This window comes from Zea mays, chromosome 4, assembly GCF_902167145.1.
Source record: "Zea mays cultivar B73 chromosome 4, Zm-B73-REFERENCE-NAM-5.0, whole genome shotgun sequence".
Taxonomy (NCBI): domain Eukaryota; kingdom Viridiplantae; phylum Streptophyta; class Magnoliopsida; order Poales; family Poaceae; genus Zea; species Zea mays.
The window spans coordinates 244448992-244470806 of record NC_050099.1 but is presented as its reverse complement, the minus strand read 5'-3'; the positions used below and the strand labels follow the sequence as shown (position 1 = coordinate 244470806).

Sequence of the window (21815 nt, the reverse complement as noted above, 5' to 3'; positions counted from 1 at the left end):
TCTGTTGGGTGGCGCACCAGACAACCACTGTTCATGTACGGTGCACGATCGCCTTCCTAATTTGGCGCAACCGATCGTTGTAGATTTGTGGCCGTTGGCGCATCAGACATTGTTCGGTGCACATCGGACAGTCCGGTGCCCCCTGCCGACCGTTGGAGCGGGCCACGCGTCGCCCGCGGATTTGGTGGCCGACCATTGCGCTGGCGACCGTTGGCTCACCGGACAGTCCGGTGCACCACCGGACAGTCCGTTGAATTATAGCCGTACGTCGCCGAAGTTTTCTCGAGAGTGGCCAGTTCGCCGGAGGCCAGCCTGGCGCACCGGACACTGTCCGGTGCACCACCGGACAGTCCGGTGTGCCAGACTGTGCTGAGTCTTGGCTACACACAGGCACTCTCTTCCAAACTTTTTCTTTTTCTGTTTCTAGCACTTAGGTAACTTCATTAGTACCCAAAACAAATGTACTAATTCTAGAACATACCTTCTTGTTGATTTGCACTTCATTCATCATTTGGCATATCATAATTCACTTAATATGTGTTGGTCACTTAATCACCAAAATATACTAGAAATGGCCCAAGGGCACATTTCCCTTTCAATCTCCCCCTTTTGGTGATTTATGCCAACACATCAAAAAGCAATAAATAGAAGTGCAACATCAATGCAATTGACAAAAAATGTCTTTTACAAGTTTTGACATATTTGGATCGTTCTTTGCCACCACTTGGTTTGTTTTTGCAAATCAAATTCATTTTCCAATCTCTAAGTCAAACTCACTTGTTTGGGCAAAACGAGAGGTAAACCAAATGAAAAATTGATTAGGTACCAAAAACTCCCCCTTTTTCCCATAATCATAAAATCTCCCCACAAGAGACCAAATTTTGACAATAAGAGTATTTTGACAAATAAAAAGTTCTAGCTCTACTATTTTCAAAATTCTCCAGTGGTAGCTGATCCATTTGCTTTGGCCTTAATTTCTCCCCTTTGGCATCAAGCACCAAAATGGGATCATTTTTGGCCCTTTAACCCCATTGCCTCACCAAAATTGTCAATAAGAGCAAAATGGCAATAAGAGCATAGATATGAACTTGGAGTTAATTACCCTCACATCGGAGTGCAGTGGAAGTCTTGCATGGTCCAAGTTCACCTTTCCCTTTCAATTCACCTTTGAGACTAAAACATGTGCACTCAAACAAAAAGATTAGTCTCAAAGGGTCAAGTTGTAGCACTTCTCCCCCTAAATAAGTGCATCATTCACACATGGACTTGTGAGGTCCGGGGATCCCTTGCACAACTTGAGCACCATACATAAGCAACAAATCTCATAAATGCGTAAAGTAATATGATCAAAGGCATAAAACACATGTATGCTATAGATCAATCCAAGTTACGTGAATCTAAGACATTTAGCTCACTACGCAGCCTGCAAAAGGTCTTCTCATCTAAAGGCTTGGTAAAGATATCGGCTAGCTGGTTCTCGGTGCTAACATGAAACACTTCGATATCCCCCTTTTGCTGGTGGTCTCTCAAAAAGTGATGTCGGATGTCTATGTGCTTAGTGCGGCTGTGTTCAACAGGATTATCCGCCATGCAGATTGCACTCTCATCTCTACTACTCTATAAGACAATAGTGTAGACGTACACACCTACTTTGGTGCACGGGTCTGCCTACAGACGCCCGCTCTCTCTCTCGCGCCCCCGCTCTCTGCGCCCGGCTGTCTCCGACCCCGCTCTCTGCGCCCCCGACGCCCCCGCTCTCTCCAACCCCGCCAGCAGCGCCATCCCCGCCCGCAGCGCCCCCGACGTCCCGGCTGTCGCGCATGGAAGGTCGCCATCCCCGCGATCCTTATGGAAGCGCCCCGGCTGTCGGCTGCTCCAAGAAAGGAATTAGCGTCGTGTGGAGGACCCGCCCCGTTCTCTGCGCCCCCGACGCGCCGCCATCGCATTCCCCGCGTGGTCTGCTACAAGGAAAGGTCCGCGTGTGGTCCGTTGCCGCCATTCCCCGCCCCCGCTCTCCTCTCTTGGCTCTCCTCTCTCTGCTGCAGCCGGCGCCCGCCAGGTCCGCGCCCACCAGCCGCAATCGTCCGCCATCTCCTCGAGCCTCTTAGTTTTGCGCAAATCGAGCTGCGCAAATCGAGCTGCGCAAATCGGGCCTTCCATCCATGGCAGCCGCGCCCCTACAGTCAAAGATTCGCGGCTGCCTTCCCCCAATTGCTCCCCCTCCTCTCTCCCTACTTACGTACACCACACCTGCCCCTTCCTTTCTCCAAATTAGCCGCAGTCCGCGTCCACAACTGTCATCGGTGCTCTCTCCAAGTGTCGCGCCACTGTGCCGCTGCCGGCGACGAAGAAGGAGCCCCGCTCCCAACCTCCGGTGTGCCGCCCGCAATTTTCTGCTCACCGCCGGCGTTCCAAGGTATACTTCAACAGCATTTTGCAGGCAGTAATTTCCTCCCATGTTGTCTCGTAGTTTCATTTTGCAGGCAGTAATTTGGTTAGTGACTGATATGTACAGAAAACTTGTTAGTTACAATATTGTTAGGCACTGATATGGTTAGGCACTGATTTTTATGTGGATTTCATAGCGTTTTGATTTAATGGTATGAATTGTTCAGGCACTGATATGGTTAGGCACTGGTTTTTTGCCAAAACACAATGATTTCAGTTGAAGGCTTTGCAGTACCAGCAGCTGTTCTTGTGCTTCGGCTTAAGTGTGCAATTGCTAGCTGAGTACAAGTAGTTTGGTAGTAGGTTGTGAAATCATGAGTTTCAGTTTGGTAGTAGTTTGTCATGTTTTCGGCAAACTGGTGAGATCATGAGTTTCAGTTTAAATAGAGAACTCATTGGATCTTTATGTCCTGTGCCACAACATATGGTTAGGCACTGATATGTACAGAAAACTGGTTAGTTACAATATGGTTAGGCACTGATATGGTTAGGCACTGATTTTTATGTGGATTTCATAGCGTATTGATTTAATGGTATGAATTGTTCAGGCACTGATATGGTTAGGCACTGATTTTTTGCCAAAACACAATTATTTCAGTTGAAGGCTATAATATGTGAGAATGATGTTTCTGAAGTGAGTTCATTTTTCGGTGCAGATTGTTGCAATAAGGGATATCATACCTCCTGCTGTTGTGTAGCTCACATTATTCCAGTCATTGTCAATTCTCTCAGGTACATTTCTCCCATGTTGGACCTATACATTTTGCATCAAGTAATTTGCTTTCATAACGTATTGATTTAATGGTATGAATTGTTCAGGCACTGATATGGTTAGGCACTGATTTTTTGCCAAAACACAATTATTTCAGTTGAAGGCTATAATATGTGAGAATGATGTTTCTGAAGTGAGTTCATTTTTCGGTGCAGATTGTTGCAATAAGGGATATCATACCTCCTGCTGTTGTGTAGCTCACATTATTCCAGTCATTGTCAATTCTCCCAGGTACATTTCTCCCATGTTGGACCTATACATTTTGCATCAAGTAATTTGCTTTCTTTGTGGGTATATTATTGGGTGACATGTTTTTAGTTGCTATAGGTCTATAAAATTATATTAATTAGAGCATCAACATTCTGAGGGTCCAACTAAATAGTATGATACTCATGTGTTGTCTGCATATTGGGTGACATGATTTGATCAACTCATGTGTTGTCTGCATGTTTCCCTAACTGAGGCTTTGCTAATTCTTTGATTTCCCCATGTTAATTTGATTTGCACATCACTAAATATTATGATACCTATTGTTTTTTATATGTACATGGAAAGAGTATACTACCTTACTGTGGTATTAAACTAGGAAGAATATTATGTAATCTGCAAATTGAATCTGCAAATTGAATATTGGCTTGTGGTAAAGTCTCCTATGTACCTAAATATTTTTTCTACCTATTGTTTTTTATTTTTATATGTACATGGAAAGAGTATACTACCTTACTGTGGTATTAAACTAGGAAGAATGTTATGTAATCTGCAAATTGAATCTGCAAATTGAATATTGGCCTGTGGTAAAGTCTCCTATGTACCTAAATATTTTTTCTACCTATTGTTTTTTATTTTTATATGTACATTGAAAGAGTATACTACCTTACTGTGGTATTAAACTAGGAAGAATATTATGTAATCTGCAAATTGAATCTGCAAATTGAATATTGGCCTGTGGTAAAGTCTCCTATGTACCTAAATATTTTTTCTTCTCTATTACAGTTCTTCTAGCAGTAGAACTTTGCTAATTGAATCTGCAAAAGTAACTTCGACAGCAAAAAGGTGAGTGAACGCCTCATGTTTATTGTTTTCTTTAAGGTTATCTTTTTTTTGCGGATTACACAATAAACAACTCAAATCAGATTTTATGCACCACTGAAAAACAGTTGCCATGCTTTTCTGCCCATAATAGAGGATGAGAACTGCTGTTACCCGTCGTGTAAAAGAGCAAGTATCCTCGACAGACATAAGCGAACAGCAGTTCTCATCCTTCTTCCTGTATTTTTGCTTGAAGGTGATCTGTTTTTTGCCAAAACACAATGAAAACTGAAATCTGATTTCAGTTGAAAAACTGCATTTTCCTGTTAAAGAAATACAATGTTCTTATGTCTTGTTCTTATGTTCATGTTCTGAAGTCTTGTTCTTATGTCTTGTTCTTATGTTCATGCATATAACTTTTATATGACATATGTTAAGCTTGTGTGTATTGGGGTTTTTTGTATTGGGGTATAAAGTTTATATGCATTCTTCCGGTATATATCGGTTGATGCTAATTCGTAGAAAAAAAGATAGTGGGAGGCTTGGATGATAGTATACTTTGAGTTCGGTGCACTTGCATCCGTTCACAATTCTCTTTGTCGTCTGCTTCTCTTCATGTTCTTTTCCGAATATACCATTCAACACAAAGACAAACACCCTTAATTGCTTGTCTTAATGTTCTTCTCCAATTACATCGGTTGCTCTGTGAGACAACCACTCACTTTGAATTTCTTAACAAGCATTTGCAGTTCTCTGTAGACGTCCCATAGTACCTCTCGCGTCAACAAACATGAAACAAGTTATTCTTACCCATTGACGAACACATATATATAACAACCTAGGGAGACTGAATGCATAAGCTCGCTTGAAATCAGAACCTCGATGACATCATGATGACTGATTAGATTAAATGGCTTTATAAAGTAAACAACATGATAATTGATCAAGTTGCATATGCCAACACCACATTTTTGAACCGCGACAGTATGACATGTGTTTCATTTAAATTTAAATTTTAAATTTTGTTAAAGGCTACAAGGTTTTGATGGAACCGGTCGTATTGAACCGAGAAAGAGACGCAGCGGACCGCATAAAACGGAAGCCTATGTAAGTTATTACATAAATCTATTTACACAGAATTTGTCTATCAAAGAAATGACCGTTATTTAGTCGTATGTTTAATATAGCTACAGGTTGTTCGACGACTACCGTGACGAAGATTTTTATGGGCTACCTCGGAAATACAGTATTGTCGCTCGGGTAGAAGTTAAATTCCCGATTGAGCCACGTTATCGTGATAGACAACATTTCATTTTATCTGACATCCATGTAAGCCAACAATTATTTAAGTTTCATTTACAAAGTTACACTATCTTCATACAATCGCCTCTTCTCCTACTGAAATCCTACTGAAATACTATTAGGGAGCCAAGATCGAGGCCATAACATATGTGTCCGTGACAGTGAAACATTTCAACAATTTACTCCATGAAAAGCATGTTTACAATATGCATAACGTAAAGTTTGGTCTTCATCCGGGTCCATTTAATTTTCGACATCTAAATGGTCCCATGGAATTGTATTTCAACCAACAAACTATCGTGGAGCCATACACTGTTCCAATTCAAATGCCGCCATTCCCAAAACATATATTCTTCAACCTTGACGATATTGCTGAGTTGCCAAACAGGACTTTAGTCGGTAAGAATATATCGATCTTGGCCCAATTTTTTAAATACCGTTTACACGAAATTTAGTATTAATCCATTTATAAATTGTTATTTTTGTAGACATTATGGCTATTGTAGTCCACATGGATACAATTCATCGCACAATGTGGGGCCCTTTCAGGAAGATTGTTATAATGGATGCTAGGTATATTCCATTAATTGTATATGTCAAATCAATATATATTACTAACCAATTCTTACCAAAATGAATGTCATAGGGGGTCTTTACATATCATTAAAGTTTGGGGTGACCTACTAAACAAAAATGCACTCCGTTGGGCGTTGGCTAAGGAGGATTATGGCATAATAATTGGGACTATGTTTAGGCGGTTCAGAAGACAAGGTACAACATGTCTTTACGCCTTGCAAACACATCTGTCACTAAGTTTTACTTTATAATGATTCGTAACAGAGATTTAAATGTGTAATTCTAGAGTTCCTCGAGTCTTCGGATCATACCGCAATACACTTCAATCCGTTCCATCACAACACCCACTATTTTGGACGTAAGTATATTCTTAAAAATTAGTTACTTTTAAATCGTGATTGTTCTCATTAAATCATGAACTTCGTGTAGATATGATTAATTGTGCCATTCATTGCAGCAATTCAAAAAGCTTTGGTGGCGCGGAGCAACCGTCAGTTTGCTGTTACATTTCTTGAAGAGCAAAGGCGTAGATAGATTCTAGAATTTCGAAAAGAGCAATAATTGGATCTATATTTAGGCCTAGATAGATTCTACAATGTAACAATACATGTCGTACTGTTATTGATCAACCAAAAGCAACATGAGGCTGAATTGTAATACCTATGACATGGGTTTAATAAGAGATAGTTTACATGGATAAGAAGACGAGATGTCGCGCTGCAAATCTGACCATTGGTCCAAAAGCACCCAAACAGAGTCCACTCGACAGCTGTTTTATATTTAGAAGGAATGATCAATGATGGAAGTATATCATAATCCATAATTCCACAATGAGCAAAGTATCAGCATAACTAAAGTAAGTTGGTCAGTGAATTTGTAAAAGTTCCCTTCCTTGGAACTTAAACTTATGTTCTACAAAGAAGTTCAGCCCTATATTTCTCAAGGTCTATGATGAAATCAAATCATGTAACATATACATAATGCATCAAATACTTTCTGTTTCATCTTTTTATTCATAATGCATAAAAAGTCTGGTGCTGTGGTCAAAAGTCCAAACTATAGCAAGCATGTGGGTTTTCCCCACAACTTTATGGACTGTATTTTACAAATCCTAACAATCAATTTTCAAACGAAAATAATTATTATTGTAGTAGCCTGATCAGGCTCAGCTGAGTATTTCTATGAAAATCCCAGAAACCGATGAAGGGCTTTGAAGGGTTTAGGCATTTAGCATTCTCATCAATTAAATTCTCTGCAAATTGCAACAATCCACAAATACCAATGAACTTCAGGAATTTTGTAATCCTTAGAATATAAACGTACCTTTGTCAATGTCAACATCATCAAATACTACTATAGGACTTTTTCCACCAAGTTCCAGTGTAACAGGCTGTCAAGAAAAATGCAATGTTAAGGAATGCAACAGAATTTCCTCTTAAAATAGGGCACTCAAATCATACTTTCTGATAATTTATCAACTAGAAGAGAGCAAAACAACACGGCACAGCACATTACTATAAATAAAACATAATTCACAGACGAACCTTGACCATAGGAGCTGCCGATGCCATAATTTTCTTGCCAGTTTCAAAACTCCCAGTAAAAGCGACCTAAATAAACAGAAAACCCATGCTATGAGGAGTGCTCATGCATGATTATGTCATTATATGCAGAATAGTTTACCTTGTAAACATCTGGGTGTGCTGACAAAGGAGCGCCAGCATCAGGACCTAATCTTGTCACAATGTTCAAGACACCAGAAGGGAGACCGACTTCTTTACAGATATCAGCAAGCTCTAAGCAAGTCCTGGTAATTCAAAACGTAGGCACATAAAATTCAAAACGTAGGAACATGATATAACATGCTAATACTTACACAGAAGCCAGTTCAGATGGCTTCAGTACAGCTGTACAACCAGCAGCCAATGCAGGGGCTACCTTCCATGTAGCCATCAGTAGAGGATAGTTCTTGCAACACAAATACAAGTACAAAGTATAATGCTTTAGAGTCAGAATCAGAATAAGTAAAACAAGAACATATGAAGAAAACATAAATATAAGTAAATAAGTTACTTAGTCAACAGCATCTTATATATAGACATAATAGTCTGAAATGGCCCGCACGACAATTATGTGAACAAAGATAGTAACACAATAGTGAGTTTCTAGAGAAGAAGCGTACACTTATACTAGGACAAAGCTCACTGTCATATCAACATAGAAAGAATACTTGATATTGGCCAAACATTGACACAAGCAAAAAAAAATTGACATTAACTTGGATATATAGGTGAGATTCAACACTGGATAGGAAGTACAAATCTAAATACTGGAAATATTTCAGAATGGTGATGAGGAAAGTTATCGAAATTAGGTTTAAAAGACTGTGTGTGGTTAGAGAATATGCAGTTTATTCGCTATACATTTACACACGGGCATCTATCCAAGTTTTTTATAATTGTCCCTGACCAATTATACTTGGATCAAATTCTAGAGGGCTCCAAACTGGACAACCTGCTGAATTTCAGTTTCAGCTAACTGAACCAACTTCAGTTAAGGCCAACCTGACAGTCCACTTTGAGTAGTTGTTACTCCAACTTTTGTATATGATCATGTCCACCACCCTTTAATGACGATTTAAAAGTAACTAATTTTTAGAATCTGAAAATTCAGAAACACAGCAGCACCACTTGGAACCATTCTTTTTCCTGGGTTCCAATAGTTCCTCTACAGTTTTTACATAGTGACCCATAGCTAATTGGTCTGGAACGATTAACATCTTGATCTGGCTTGGCCTGCTGACAGATGGCACAAGAAGTCACATACTTTTCATGTCTGGCCTGCTGACAGTTTTTCTCTAAGCCATTCCACTGTCCATAATAGGGTTTCCTTATGGAGAACGGAGAACCAAAAGAAACAGATCAGATTGAACATAATGATGGTCGCACACCATTATCAAACATCTCAAACACTATAGGTAAAGGTTATTACACGCGTGTCGATTAACGTTTCAAACGTAGTATGTAGGGGAACACTAATACACAAAGTTATATTGTAGCTGATGAAAATGGATCGAAATCGCTTGGTCCAAATGTCGATGCTAAGGAACGTAAGAGGCAAAGGGAAAGGGAAAGATATGCCGCGATGACCGTTGAACAAAGAAACGAGAAAAATAGAAAGCGTCGTGAAGTAAGCCAACGAAATAAAGGACTTGCTATACAGACAGAGGCATCTAGAGGTGATGAAAGAAGTTAAATTTCACATTGTTATTATACCTACATACATGTACCTTATACAAAGTTGACATGTATTATTTTGTATATGGGTGATATACAAAGAAGACATTAATATGAAGACATTTGAGACAGTTAACTTTGAAACAAGTGGCTGTAGCACAATTGATTTCACAAACTTTGCAACACAAGGTAATAGGGTATACCAATCACAGTTTTTTTCACCCATCGTTTTATAATACATATTTGTAGCCATGAAAATCATTTTGCCGTTGTTGATTTGGCAGTTCCAAATAATAACACTTCACCGACCGATAATATTATCGAACGAGAAAGGCAAAGGCATAGAGAAAGACGTGCAAAAATGTCAGTAGACCAAAGGAACGAGTTGAATAGGAAGCGTCGTGAGGCGCGACAACAACACAAGGGACAAGAAATGATGTCCACTGTGTCAGGAGGTGATGAAACACGTCAAATTTAAATTAATGTTTATGTGCATAAACCTACACTTAGAAAGTAATGTGTTCATTGTTTTTTAGATGTAGACCAAAAAGTAAATGTGAATCAAGATGATGATAGCGATTGGTTGCATAGGAATGATACATTCAAGGCAGACGACGTTTTCACAACCAGAGACCTTCTGGCACCAGGTACATGACTGTTCACTCAACTAAATTAGCAAAACAGCTGATTTCTGGCGGTTTAACGTATACATGCTTTATTCCAGGCGGTGTGCATGAAACTGTTGGTAACACACCCAACCATAATTTGGAAAGGGCCGCCTACTTTAGAGAGCGGTACAAAAACTTAACTCCCGCCGAGATGGAGTTTAGGCGTGAACGCCTTAGGTTGTATGATAATACACCAAAGCGGAAAGGGTCAAAGATAGAGTATATAAGAAAACGTAGAGCACTGTTGGCTGACACATTGAGTCAGGAGTCAATCGCCATGGAGTCCCCAACATATACCCCTGAGGTTGTACACCCTACAACAGATGCAATTGAACCTGATGGATTCGTAGTTACCCCCTGCGACTGGGTTATCCCTGAAATCGCCGGTAACCCGTTCCTGCCAGCTCCAACACAGACTGAGGATGCCGATTCACCGCATATGTCTACTGGACCACTAAGACGTAAACATGTGCCACGTGGTGAAAGACAAGCTATCTTAGCCCGTCGAAACCGGCAATTTGAAGCACCCATTTCAAGGAACATGGCTACTACGACTGAGGATACTATCAGTGACGCTGGTGAAGGGGCTGATTGTACACAACCCCATATGACTACAGAGAACAACAACAATGGTAATTACTATCATTGTTTTCAAGTCGGATGAGTTGTTGGTCATTTTGGCTGACCGACTTGGACGATTAATCGTGACCAGTCTCGATTGATCGGATGACTTGAAAACAATGATTATTATCCTATCTTAAATGGATGCAGCATGACGACGATAGCGTGTAGTTCGACTAAACGTGTGTTTCCATCAGTACAATGTAGGAATCAATGTCATGGTGATATCGTGGCAACAAATGAGAGTGCAAGTATGACCGAACAAGGAAGTGGGGTGGATCATACCCAGTCGAAGCCAAGGGTCATTTCCAATGGTAATTGTTAAGAATCTTTATTCAGGTTACATATTTTTCCCAACCCTGTTATCCTGAATGCCCTTGTATTTTATCGGGCTTGTATTTTCACGTTCCAGTTGATGACGATGACGGTGTCGTATTTGAAGACGATGCTGATGAGAACGAGGGATACCTATTCGCTGGGCAATGTACTAATTTCCATCTTTTTATGGTATGATACCAATGCTTATATAGATACATATGTCTTACTCATTGTTTCCAAAAAATATCAGATGAGGATACCGATGAAGATATAGAGATCGATGGTAGTCAAGATGAATCGACTGCCACTGATGTTCCTGATCCGTATGATAAGGTGTACAGCAACATCCCTGAAGAAACACATATGCTCAAGACTGTTCCCAACTGCGGTTATTGCACCGCGAAGAAGTTTGAGTATGAGACACCTGGTTTTTGTTGTCGTGGTGGGAAGGTTGAGCTAGCCCCACTGGAGACCCCTCCCCAACTCAAGAGGTTGTGGGATAGTGCAGACTCTGATGCTAGGCACTTTCGTGATAACATTAGGTTTTTTAATGGCCATTTCTCTTTCACTTCCCTATACTGTTGCCTCGATAGTATGACAACAAATGTAAGGGATTCTGGTATATACACGTTCCGAGCACAGGGCATGATGTACCACAATATAAAGTCATTTGGTAAGGAAGGTGGGGCAGAGCATAAACACCTTGAGCTATACTTTTATGATGATGATCCCACACTCGAGCATCGGTACCGTAAGTGTCGCGAAGAGCATCAACAGAAAGACAAAGAGGTTATTCGACAGATAGTCGACATACTACGTGGAAACCCGTACTCCGAGCACCTTAGGACCATGGGCCACGTTGAGAACCTTGATGACTATCGTATCGCGTTGAATCTAGACCAGACGTTGAACCAGAAGACATATAACACACCTCTCACTTCGGAGGTGGCCGCTGTCTGGATCGATGGGAGCGAAGGGCGAGGCCAGTTCAGCAAAAGTGTTATGCTCCATGGGAAGGACAGTTCAAGCCACTGCATCCGCTCATACCATGGATGCTACGATGCACTATCATATCCATTGTTCTTCCCTAGAGGCGAACTTGGCTGGCACGCAAATATCCCAAAGGTTGGAGTATCCATGGACGAAGTGGATGCATATCGTGCGACACATAGGGCAAGTAATGCAAATGATGAAGATGCGGGTTAGTTGTTTGTTTAAAATTTGATATCTTTGCGCATTATTAACTATCTTTTCAGCATCACTCACTTTATAATCCTTGCGTTTGCAGAATCTCCTAGCCATTTATGTGTGTCTGTACGTGACTACTACTGCTACAAATTTCAGATTCGCCCCGGGGTATTCAATCCAATACTTCATGGAAAGCGGCTTTTCCAGCAGTTCGCGGTCGACACGTACATAAAGATTGAGAGCTCACGTTTAGATTACATACGCAATAATCAGGGTCGGTTAAGGGCAGACCTGTACCAGGGCTTGGTGGATATCATGCTAGATGGAGATATTAGAGCAGAGAATGTTGGCAAGCGAACTGTGTTGTCGACGTCGTTTATTGGCGGTCCTCGTGACATGAGACGTCGGTATATGGATGCTATGGCTCTGGTGCGGAAGTTTGGAAAACCAGACATATTTCTTACCATGACATGTAACCCTAACTGGGATGAGATAAGGAGGGAGCTTCTCCCTGGGCAGACACCGCAAGATCGTTCGGATCTTGTAGTGCGTGTCTTTCATGCGAAGCTACAAGAGTTAAAGCATAGGCTGACTAAACAAGATATTCTTGGTAAGGTCCGAGCCTACGTCTATGTCGTGGAGTTTCAGAAGCGGGGTTTGCCGCATGCCCATTTTCTACTCATAATGCAGAGGAAGTACAAGCTCACATGTCCTGAGCAGTACGACCTTTTGATCTCAGCCGAGATCCCAAGCAACAAGTACCCAGAACTACGAAAGATGGTTATCAAGCATATGATGCATGGCCCGTGTGGGTCGCTAAACCCTAACTGCCCATGCACTAAGGGTCGTAAATCGTGCAAGAATCATTACCCTCGGCCTTTTAGTGACACAACGTTGCAAGGGAAGGATTCGTACCCTATTTACAGACGTCGTGACGATGATCGTAAAGAAAAGGTCCGAGGGTGCGAACTGGACAATAGATGGGTTGTCCCTTATAACCCATACCTCCTTCGTCTCTTCAACTGTCACATCAATGTCGAGGCATGTGGGAGCATCAAGGCTGTTAAATACCTGTTCAAGTACATATACAAAGGCCATGATCGTGCGTCTGTTGTTATGAGAGATGCGAGCAAGGAATACGATGATGTTGATGAGATCAAGCAGTATAGAGATGCAAGGTGGGTGACTCCTCCAGAAGCCTTGTGGAGGATATACGGTTTTGAGCTTAGCCAGATATCTCCACCTGTGATGCAGCTGCAACTCCATCTTCCAAACATGCACATGGTGGCGTTTCACGAGCGGCAAATGGTCGAGCGAGTCGTCAACCGTCCAGGTGTTGATAGGTCAATGCTCACAGCATATTTTGAGGCGAATAGTCTTCACGAGGAGGCTCGTGGCATCCTATATCGTGACTTCCCTGAGTGGTACACTTGGCAGAGTGGTAAGGGTAAAGTATGGCAGCGGAGGAAACGAGATACAGGCGGACAAGTTGGTAGGATAGTCTCTGCTCATCCGGCTGAGGGGGAGCGCTACTATCTTCGTGTTCTCCTAAACCATGTGACTGGTGCCGCCTCCTATGTGGATCTAAGGACAGTTGATGGTGTCACCCTACCCACTTTTCGTGAGGCGGCAGAGAGAAGGGGACTGCTTGAGTCGGACAACACACTAGATGAGTGTCTCACTGAACGTGCTCTTTTCCAGATGCCATCGGCGCTGCGACGGCTTTTTGCCACAATACTGGTGTACTGTGAGCCAAGCGATGTGGCTGTACTCTGGCAGAAACACAAAGATTCTATGTCCGAGGACTACCAACACAGGAGTCAGAACAAAACTCATGTTGAGCAGATGGTATTGATTGACATTAGGAACATGCTGCAGTCAATGGGAAAGGACATAAATACATTCCCTCTACCTCCTATCATCGACGCGTATGACGATGCTATTGGTACTGCTAGGGAGGTTTACGAGGAGGAAAGTATCCAACCGACAGCGGGAGATGTGGCTCTTAAAGACTCTCTTAACGAGGAACAGAGGGCCGCCTATGATAAGATTATGTCTGCCGTTGACACCGATCAGGGCGGGTTGTTCTTTGTGGATGGACCTGGTGGCACCGGTAAGACTTATCTATACAGAGTGTTGCTCGCGACGCTACGCAACCAGGGCAAGATTGCAGTGGCAACAACTACATCTGGCGTTGCGGCTTCCATAATGCCTGGAGGAAGAACCGCCCATTCACGCTTCAAGATACCACTCACTATTGACGATGGCGCTGTATGTAGCTTCACGAAGCAGAGTGGAACAGCAGAGTTGCTACGGAAAGCATCTCTCATTATCTGGGACGAGGCTTCTATGACTAAGAGACAAGCCGTGGAGGCACTGGACAATAGCATGCGCGATATAATGGGTCGACCCGCACTACCATTTGGTGGTAAAACCATTGTCTTCGGTGGAGATTTCAGACAGGTCTTGCCAGTTGTTCGTAAAGGGTCAAGGGCTCAAGTGGTCGCGTCTTCATTACGGATGTCTTACCTATGGGAGTCCATGTCCCACTTAAAGCTTGTTAGCAACATGAGAGCAAAAAACGACCCTTGGTTTGCGGAGTTTTTGCTGCGCGTAGGCGGTGGAACTGAGGACACAAATAGTGACGGCGACATTCGTCTTCCTGACGATGTGTGTGTGCCTTACAGTGGGAGTGACAGCGATCTTGACAACCTAATAGACTTCGCTTTCCCAAATCTCAATGAAAATATGTCTGATTCCACCTACATCACTTCAAGGGCGATACTGTCAACACGTAATGACTGGGTGGATATGATAAATGCTAAGATGATTGATCGTTTTCAAGGAGAGCATATGGTGTACCATAGTTTCGATAGCGCCATGGATGATCCCCATAACTACTACCCACCTGAGTTCCTAAACACATTGACGCCTAATGGGCTGCCCCCTCATGTTTTGAAGCTCAAGATTGGATGTCCTGTTATATTGCTCCGGAATATAGACCCTGCAAATGGACTTTGCAATGGCACCAGGCTGGTCGTTCGTGGCTTCCAAAGAAATAGCATTGACGCAGAGATTGTACTGGGTCAACACGTTGGAAAACGGATTTTCCTACCGCGTATACCGTTGTGTCCCTCCGATGAAGAGATGTTCCCTTTCCAGTTCAAAAGAAAGAAGTTTCCTGTACGGCTTAGCTTTGCAATGACGGTTAACAAAGCACAGGGTCAGACTATTCCCAATGTTGGTGTATACTTGCCTGAACCAGTGTTCTCTCATGGTCAACTATATGTTGCTCTATCTAGAGCGACAGCCCGATCGAACATCAAGATTCTTGTCATCCCAGCCGTCGATGGGAGGAAAAAGTCAAGGAAGGGTGTAAAGAAAAACCCCACCGTAGATTGTGGGACATATACCAAGAACATCGTCTACAAGGAGGTCCTAACAAACTAGACCCATATACGACTGAAACGGAACTCAATCTGTTGCATGCTAAATACATGTAAATGCACGATGCCCTTTGGTGTATAACTGATTTCAGAATCGTTTTGTATATATCCTATGTTTTATGATAACTGATTTCATGATCGTTTTGTATTTGTATATATATGTGGCTCATGCTGTTTACCATTGGTTTGCTGCAAATTGAGATTCTGTAAATAGAAATGGCTGATCGTGTTTTTCTGCAGAACTATTTAGAACCCATAACTCTTATTAAATATAATATAACAATAATAATAAGGTAACCAATAGATACTAGGTAAGTGCTCGTGCGTTACAACGGGAACATATAATACCACAAAACCCAAGGCTAACCAATACCCATCATATTTGTAGTGTAATTCGACCAACTTATTTAATTTGAAATATTACCTTGCAGCAACCTTCCACCTTGTTACTGATTCGCTGTCGAAGCCCCTCTTTTCTGGGTGCAGCTTCATTGTAGGTGCTGGTGGAAAGCCACCAGCAGTTCTTCGAGGAGAAGTGGTGAAACTTTCAGAATGTTGTACCGATGTCCCATTCTTTTGTTATGAGCAGACCTTGGAAGTCCCTTTTATTGTGCCCGTGCAATCAACGGTTAGCAAAATAATCGAGTATTATCACTCAAAATCCCCTTTTTGTAGAGTGGTTCAATCAACTGTCGACCAAAATCAAAACGCGGAAGGAAACTCATGAAACTACAAACCGCTTAGGAGTGAAGCATCTGTACAGTTCCCAAAAAAAAACAAACCGCTTAGGAGTGAAGTCAAACTGATAATTATAACATGGCTTCTCTGAACTCAGTCATTATTGAAGCAACTGTACAGATGCATGTACTGTACATTCAGTAGATGTAGATCAAACCCAACTCTCAAAGCAATATGCTGGTATGGTCCAGAGCAAAGGTTGAAGGAGCGAATTAACAACTCCATGTGGAATTCTGGATCTACGTCTGAGATTGGGAGACAGTACCCAAGCCAGGCTGCCTGTTCTGCTGCTCTTTTTGGTTGTGCTGTTGTGCAGCCGGGATAAACCGTGCAGGTGCAGTGTAAGATGGAAATGGAATGGATGCAGCCAAGATGGATCCGTGGCTATAATAGTTTTCTAGCTTGAGAGAGACAATAGAAGGTCCTGGCTTGAGTGCTTCAAACATATCCTGAATTTTTGTTGCTGTAATAATTTCTGTCGTTCCATCATCAGTGTTGCAGGCTTAGTGTCAGTCTTAGTGTCACCAGAAACCTGAACTGGATAATCAGTCTATTTGGCCTCATCGGAATATAATAAATTAATGTCTCATGAAAACTTGCATTGTTTTTTCGGGTGCCAACAGTGTGATAGAAAATATTTGCCCAATCGTCTCTCACTGATGTGTGCTGTCAGCACAAATGAATTCATTTAGTCAGAAACTGATAGTTTTCTTGTAAAATTTAGTGTGCATTTCCTGCACAAGCAATGAAACATTTTTGTGACTCCAACTTACAGTTTTGTCAAGATGTTGATTTAGAGCTTGCATCTGCTAAACTACTTGACGAATTAACCTCCACCAAAGGGCATCTATAGTTTGTTAGTAGAGTACAGGTATTCAGAATAAACAAACCTGAACTAGAGATTTATGCAATGAAATAAACTCCTCCTGTGATATAGATTTCAAGATATTCTTCAGTTGATACACATCTCTCTCCCTAAGTATAACCGCAAACTTTCTCCAGTCAAGGGCATCATTGAAAGGCAGATCATAGTAGTCTGACAGAATAACTAAAAGGATATAGAAGAATATGTATCAGAACAATGTAATCAGGAAGGAACTAAATTACTCTATTCCCATAAAAAGGAAATAGAAAGAACAATGAGATGCATTGCCAAAGTTTGTAAGTAGAAATACTAACCAGGAACACAACCATAGTGTATTGAGTCAGATATATGGACACTGTTAACTTGTGAACCACCAGGACAGATACAGAACTTGGTACGGTAAAACTGCTTCTGATAAACTAGCTCGTAAAAGCATGCAGTTAATGAGAGAGTACAGGTATTCAGAATGACTGGTTGTGTGAATAGTTAGTATGCAGTACGGTAAAACTGCTTCTGATAAACTAGCTCGTAAACTAGCTGGTAAAACTGCTTCTGGTAAGAGTACAGGTATTCAGAATGACTGGTTGTGTGAATAGTTAGTCATAAATGTGACGTGTGAAGGTAAAGATTAATGAGAGAGAAAAGAGAGAAGTCATCTTTAAACACCATGCAAGCATTATATTTTAGTAAGGTAGCAAAAACAAGTTCACAGCTGCAATATTCCATATGCTTGCAGTTTATTTACATTGTCAAACTTAATTCACCATGAACAGCTCTAATAACTTAATTCACCATGAATTGCTTCTGGCTTTGAGCACTTCATCCACCCACTGAATTCGTATATCCTCAACAGCGTCATCATTATCAGCATTTGCATATGGGCTCTCATAATTTTCCAGAACTGCATAAACAACTTGTGAAATCATTGAACAGTAGTAGCTGAGAATAAAGGAGCGACAGAAATTATAATGGCATGTCAATCTACACTTCCAGGCTTCCTGCTATATGATGCCAGCAGCAATTGGATATTACAAGTTTACAGGTTAAGGGAATGACCAAAAGCTTTATCTTGCGTGATTTGGACAATTTACAGGTCTATGAACCACCCAGGACATGTCCAAGACCACCATAAGGCATCCTATCTAAAACTCTAGATCTATTTACAACATGAATTACTAGAAAGTTCTGTGATTATAATATACACATACTTGGAGAATTAGGTATATGTCTGCAAACAAACGTTTGATGCAAAAATTGTCCGTGCTCCATCTACCCTAAACCCATCCCTGACATCACACTGCATCACTGCTATTCCATTTGACCATGTGATCTCCTCTATGTGCAGTTTGCTGTGCTCACACGCATGAAAATGGTCTGTATGACAAAAAACCAAGTGATTCTGCACTCGTCTCAGTTCTACACTATGAAATAACAGATTGTAACTATCTTAAAGTATTGTTGAGTTTTGGATCATTTGCGAAATTAGCAATATTAATTTTTATGCATCTAACAATTTGTAATGCATGGCAAAGCACGGGCACTGACTTATATTATTATACCTTATGAATGTAGGTTTTTGTCCCGCGAGAATGGAATCTCTAATTGTAGGCTTGTCTCATAACAAGCCAAAAAATTCGGTGGCAACCGCAATAGTTCGAGAAGGTATTATAATTTTCATAGTCTGTATGGATCAATTTCTTTTTAATGACTGATTGCTCCTATACTATAACTAATTTTAGTGTTATCTCATGACTCGTTGCTCCTAGACTATATTTGCACGCAAGGTGATCTTGCTCTCATCGATTTTATTAAGGAAATCCCTTGTGAACCAAGGGTAGAAGTCGTGCTTATTGATGATGCCTTTGTTGAAAGGAAATGGATGGAGTGTTTATTTCAGCCGAACGCATATTTAGGTGACGAGGTAATCCACGCTTAGTTTTTATATTTGGCGACGTTGTTATGTATAAGTTTTTTACTCATCCTGGTATTTTTAACCACAACTTACACACTTGCAGGTTATAGACTGTTACATAAATTTGATAAAAGCTCAGAAGCATCTAAAGTGCCGATCTGGAGGTCGCGTTCACATAGAAAATGCTTTCCAGTTCAATTTCCTGAAGCGAGATGGTGATGTTGAAATTAAAACAGAAGAGCTATATCCAAATAAAGACATGACACAAATATGTAGCGCTGAACGAAGGGTGTTACTTTACTTAGACCATGACATGGTACATATGAGTTTGCAATCTGAACAATTAGTGTATATATGTATTTTATTCTTATGCAAGTATTTATAACTGTTTTGTAGGTGTTTATTCCGATAAACATCCGAGAGACGCACTGGTATCTTGCCGTGATCCATGCAAGAAATATGGAGATACAAGTGCTCGATTCACTTGGTACTTCACAAGATCGCAAAGACCTCACTGACTCTGTGAGTATGCACAAACTAAACAATTATGAATTTAATATTAACTTATCCCAATCTCTAATTTTGTTTTACAATATATATAGATTAAAGGACTACAAAGACAAATAGATATGATATCTCAACGTAAGGAGTTAAAAGACCACAGGTGGCCAGACCTCCAAGTTGCTTCTTGGCCGCTCAGAGAAATAAACATGGGATATGCAAAGCAGACAGATAGGTACGTCCTAAAATCTTCTTTACCAATTTCTTCATTCATACTAAACTTTATGTTGATATTAATGTATATTGTAGCTCTTCATGTGGCCTCTTTCTTTTGAACTATATCGAATACTGGACAGGAGATGAACTGTCTGACAGTTTTACCCAGGTATATTATTACTACTACGACATATATGGACATCTACAGTCAGTGTTACATATATAATGCTAAAATAATTGTTTCTTATTTGTAGGATGACATGTCACACTTTAGGAAAAAAATGGCTGCTATATTACTATCTTCAGACCTGAATAAGAGAAGGGGGTGTCTGTTATACAAAAATGAAAAAGAAGTTGACTCTGGAAGCCCATCTGATGTTGAGATATTAGAAAACCCAACAGATTCTAATAAGAGGAAACTACTCCACGTGCTGGATGATAGCGAAGTAGTGTTTGAAGATGAGGAAGGCCCTATTACTCAAGCAGACTTGCAAAGGTGGTTTGTTGATGATTGGGATAAAAGAGCTCATGTAAAAGTCTCTAACGATGGTTGCACCAATGACTTTTTAATGGTTGGTCTTTCCACAAAGGACATGCCAGTGACTAAAGCCGATTCAATAGATGTTTTATGTGATTATATCATGGCAATAGAAGACGATACGACACTAGAGTAAGTGCTCATTGATTTATTTATTTTATGTATATCGACTACTTAGATTCTTGATATAGAGTTTCGTCATGCTACATTACAGGAGAACATGGGTGCGAAGTTTCAATCCTTTTAAGATAGAAATATCTGTCAAAGACCTGCAAAACATATTAACGACAACTCAAGATATGATTCTAAGATGTTTTGATATGGCTGTTCGGCTGCTTGCCAATAAAGAGTCACGTAGACCGAAAGAAGAAATCATAAATAATAGAAAGCATTATATGGACATGCGTTTTTGGGTAAGTTTGTTTCCAATCATTAATGTATTAATATATAGTATCTACATCTAATCATCATGTGTACATGTATATATACTGTCCAGAGAATGGTTGGTTTTGGTAAACTTCCAAAGTATCATCAGGATCCTACAACAGAAGAGTTAGCCAAAACACTCGATTGTTGGCCATCAATGAATTATTATATCACGGGTTGTAGATATGTAAGTATGTGTTCATTTCGAATGTATTTATAAAGGACACTTCTGTTGTAGGATCCTAATGACTGATATTTTGCAAGGTTCTCATGCCATGGAAATTCAATGGATGTTACGCCCTTTTCGTAATAGATCATGTTAAAAAGCATGTGACTTTTATTGATTTTACACCGACTCAAGATTGGTGTAAACACATGCCATACAAGAGGTTCGCGGAAGCGATTATCATGGCCTCAAAAAAATATAAGATTGCTTACAGCAAGAAACGTTCTGCATGGGCGGAGGATATCTTTAAGTGGGAACATACAATTCAGACTGGTGTTCCAATTGACTTAAGAGGGTATTTTCTTCGTACCACCTTTTCAGCAGTTTAAATTTTTTCTATGATATTCATTGTGTAAAACATAGTTGCCCAAATATTGTTCTATAGGTTTAATACCAGCTACCTCGTTCTACAAGCTATGGCCATGTGGGGGAATGACAGACGACTGAAATTTGTTGGGGTGAGTGTAGCACGTTCGTTTTATGTTCAAAACTTACATTCTAGCTAACTCGTTCTACAAGATAATATGTTTTGTTCTCTTATGTCTTTGTCTGTAGGATGCAAAGACTCTTCGAAGGAACTTTGTGATTGATCTGTTAAGTTATGAGGATAATTCGTGCCGATATGCCATCCCTGCAAACATACAACAGAGACTCATCGATATCGCTAAAAAGGATTAGCTGATTAGTTGTCGACATATTTGTCTGTAATTAAAAATTCTAAATTAACTTTTTAGAATTAATTTGTGTGATATTGATAATGTTTTCCACGTATATTTTGCATATTATAGT

At 40.6% G+C, this 21815-nt stretch overlaps 1 protein-coding gene and 1 long non-coding RNA gene across 2 annotated transcripts; one reads left to right on the top strand and one right to left on the bottom strand.

Moving 5' to 3' along the window:
• Nucleotides 1-1659: 1659 nt before the first annotated feature.
• On the top strand, nucleotides 1660-21813 carry LOC103656021 (uncharacterized). The gene is made up of 16 exons (XM_020552925.3): nucleotides 1660-2416; nucleotides 3105-3180; nucleotides 3376-3451; nucleotides 4214-4273; nucleotides 18780-18869; nucleotides 18974-19128; nucleotides 19223-19435; nucleotides 19516-19641; nucleotides 19722-19855; nucleotides 19930-20005; nucleotides 20091-20506; nucleotides 20589-20787; nucleotides 20871-20987; nucleotides 21065-21321; nucleotides 21412-21484; nucleotides 21582-21813. Exons 5-16 carry the CDS (start codon nucleotides 18797-18799, stop codon nucleotides 21702-21704), a joined length of 1962 nt encoding a protein of 653 aa, XP_020408514.2. The 5' UTR covers nucleotides 1660-2416; nucleotides 3105-3180; nucleotides 3376-3451; nucleotides 4214-4273; nucleotides 18780-18796; the 3' UTR covers nucleotides 21705-21813.
• On the bottom strand, nucleotides 6820-7782 carry LOC103652562 (uncharacterized). Its single transcript, XR_002269356.1, has 3 exons — nucleotides 7672-7782; nucleotides 7451-7517; nucleotides 6820-6896 (listed from the first exon to the last, which is right to left on the bottom strand). It is a non-coding gene; the product is annotated as an uncharacterized lncRNA (long non-coding RNA).
• Nucleotides 21814-21815: the final 2 nt, after the last annotated feature.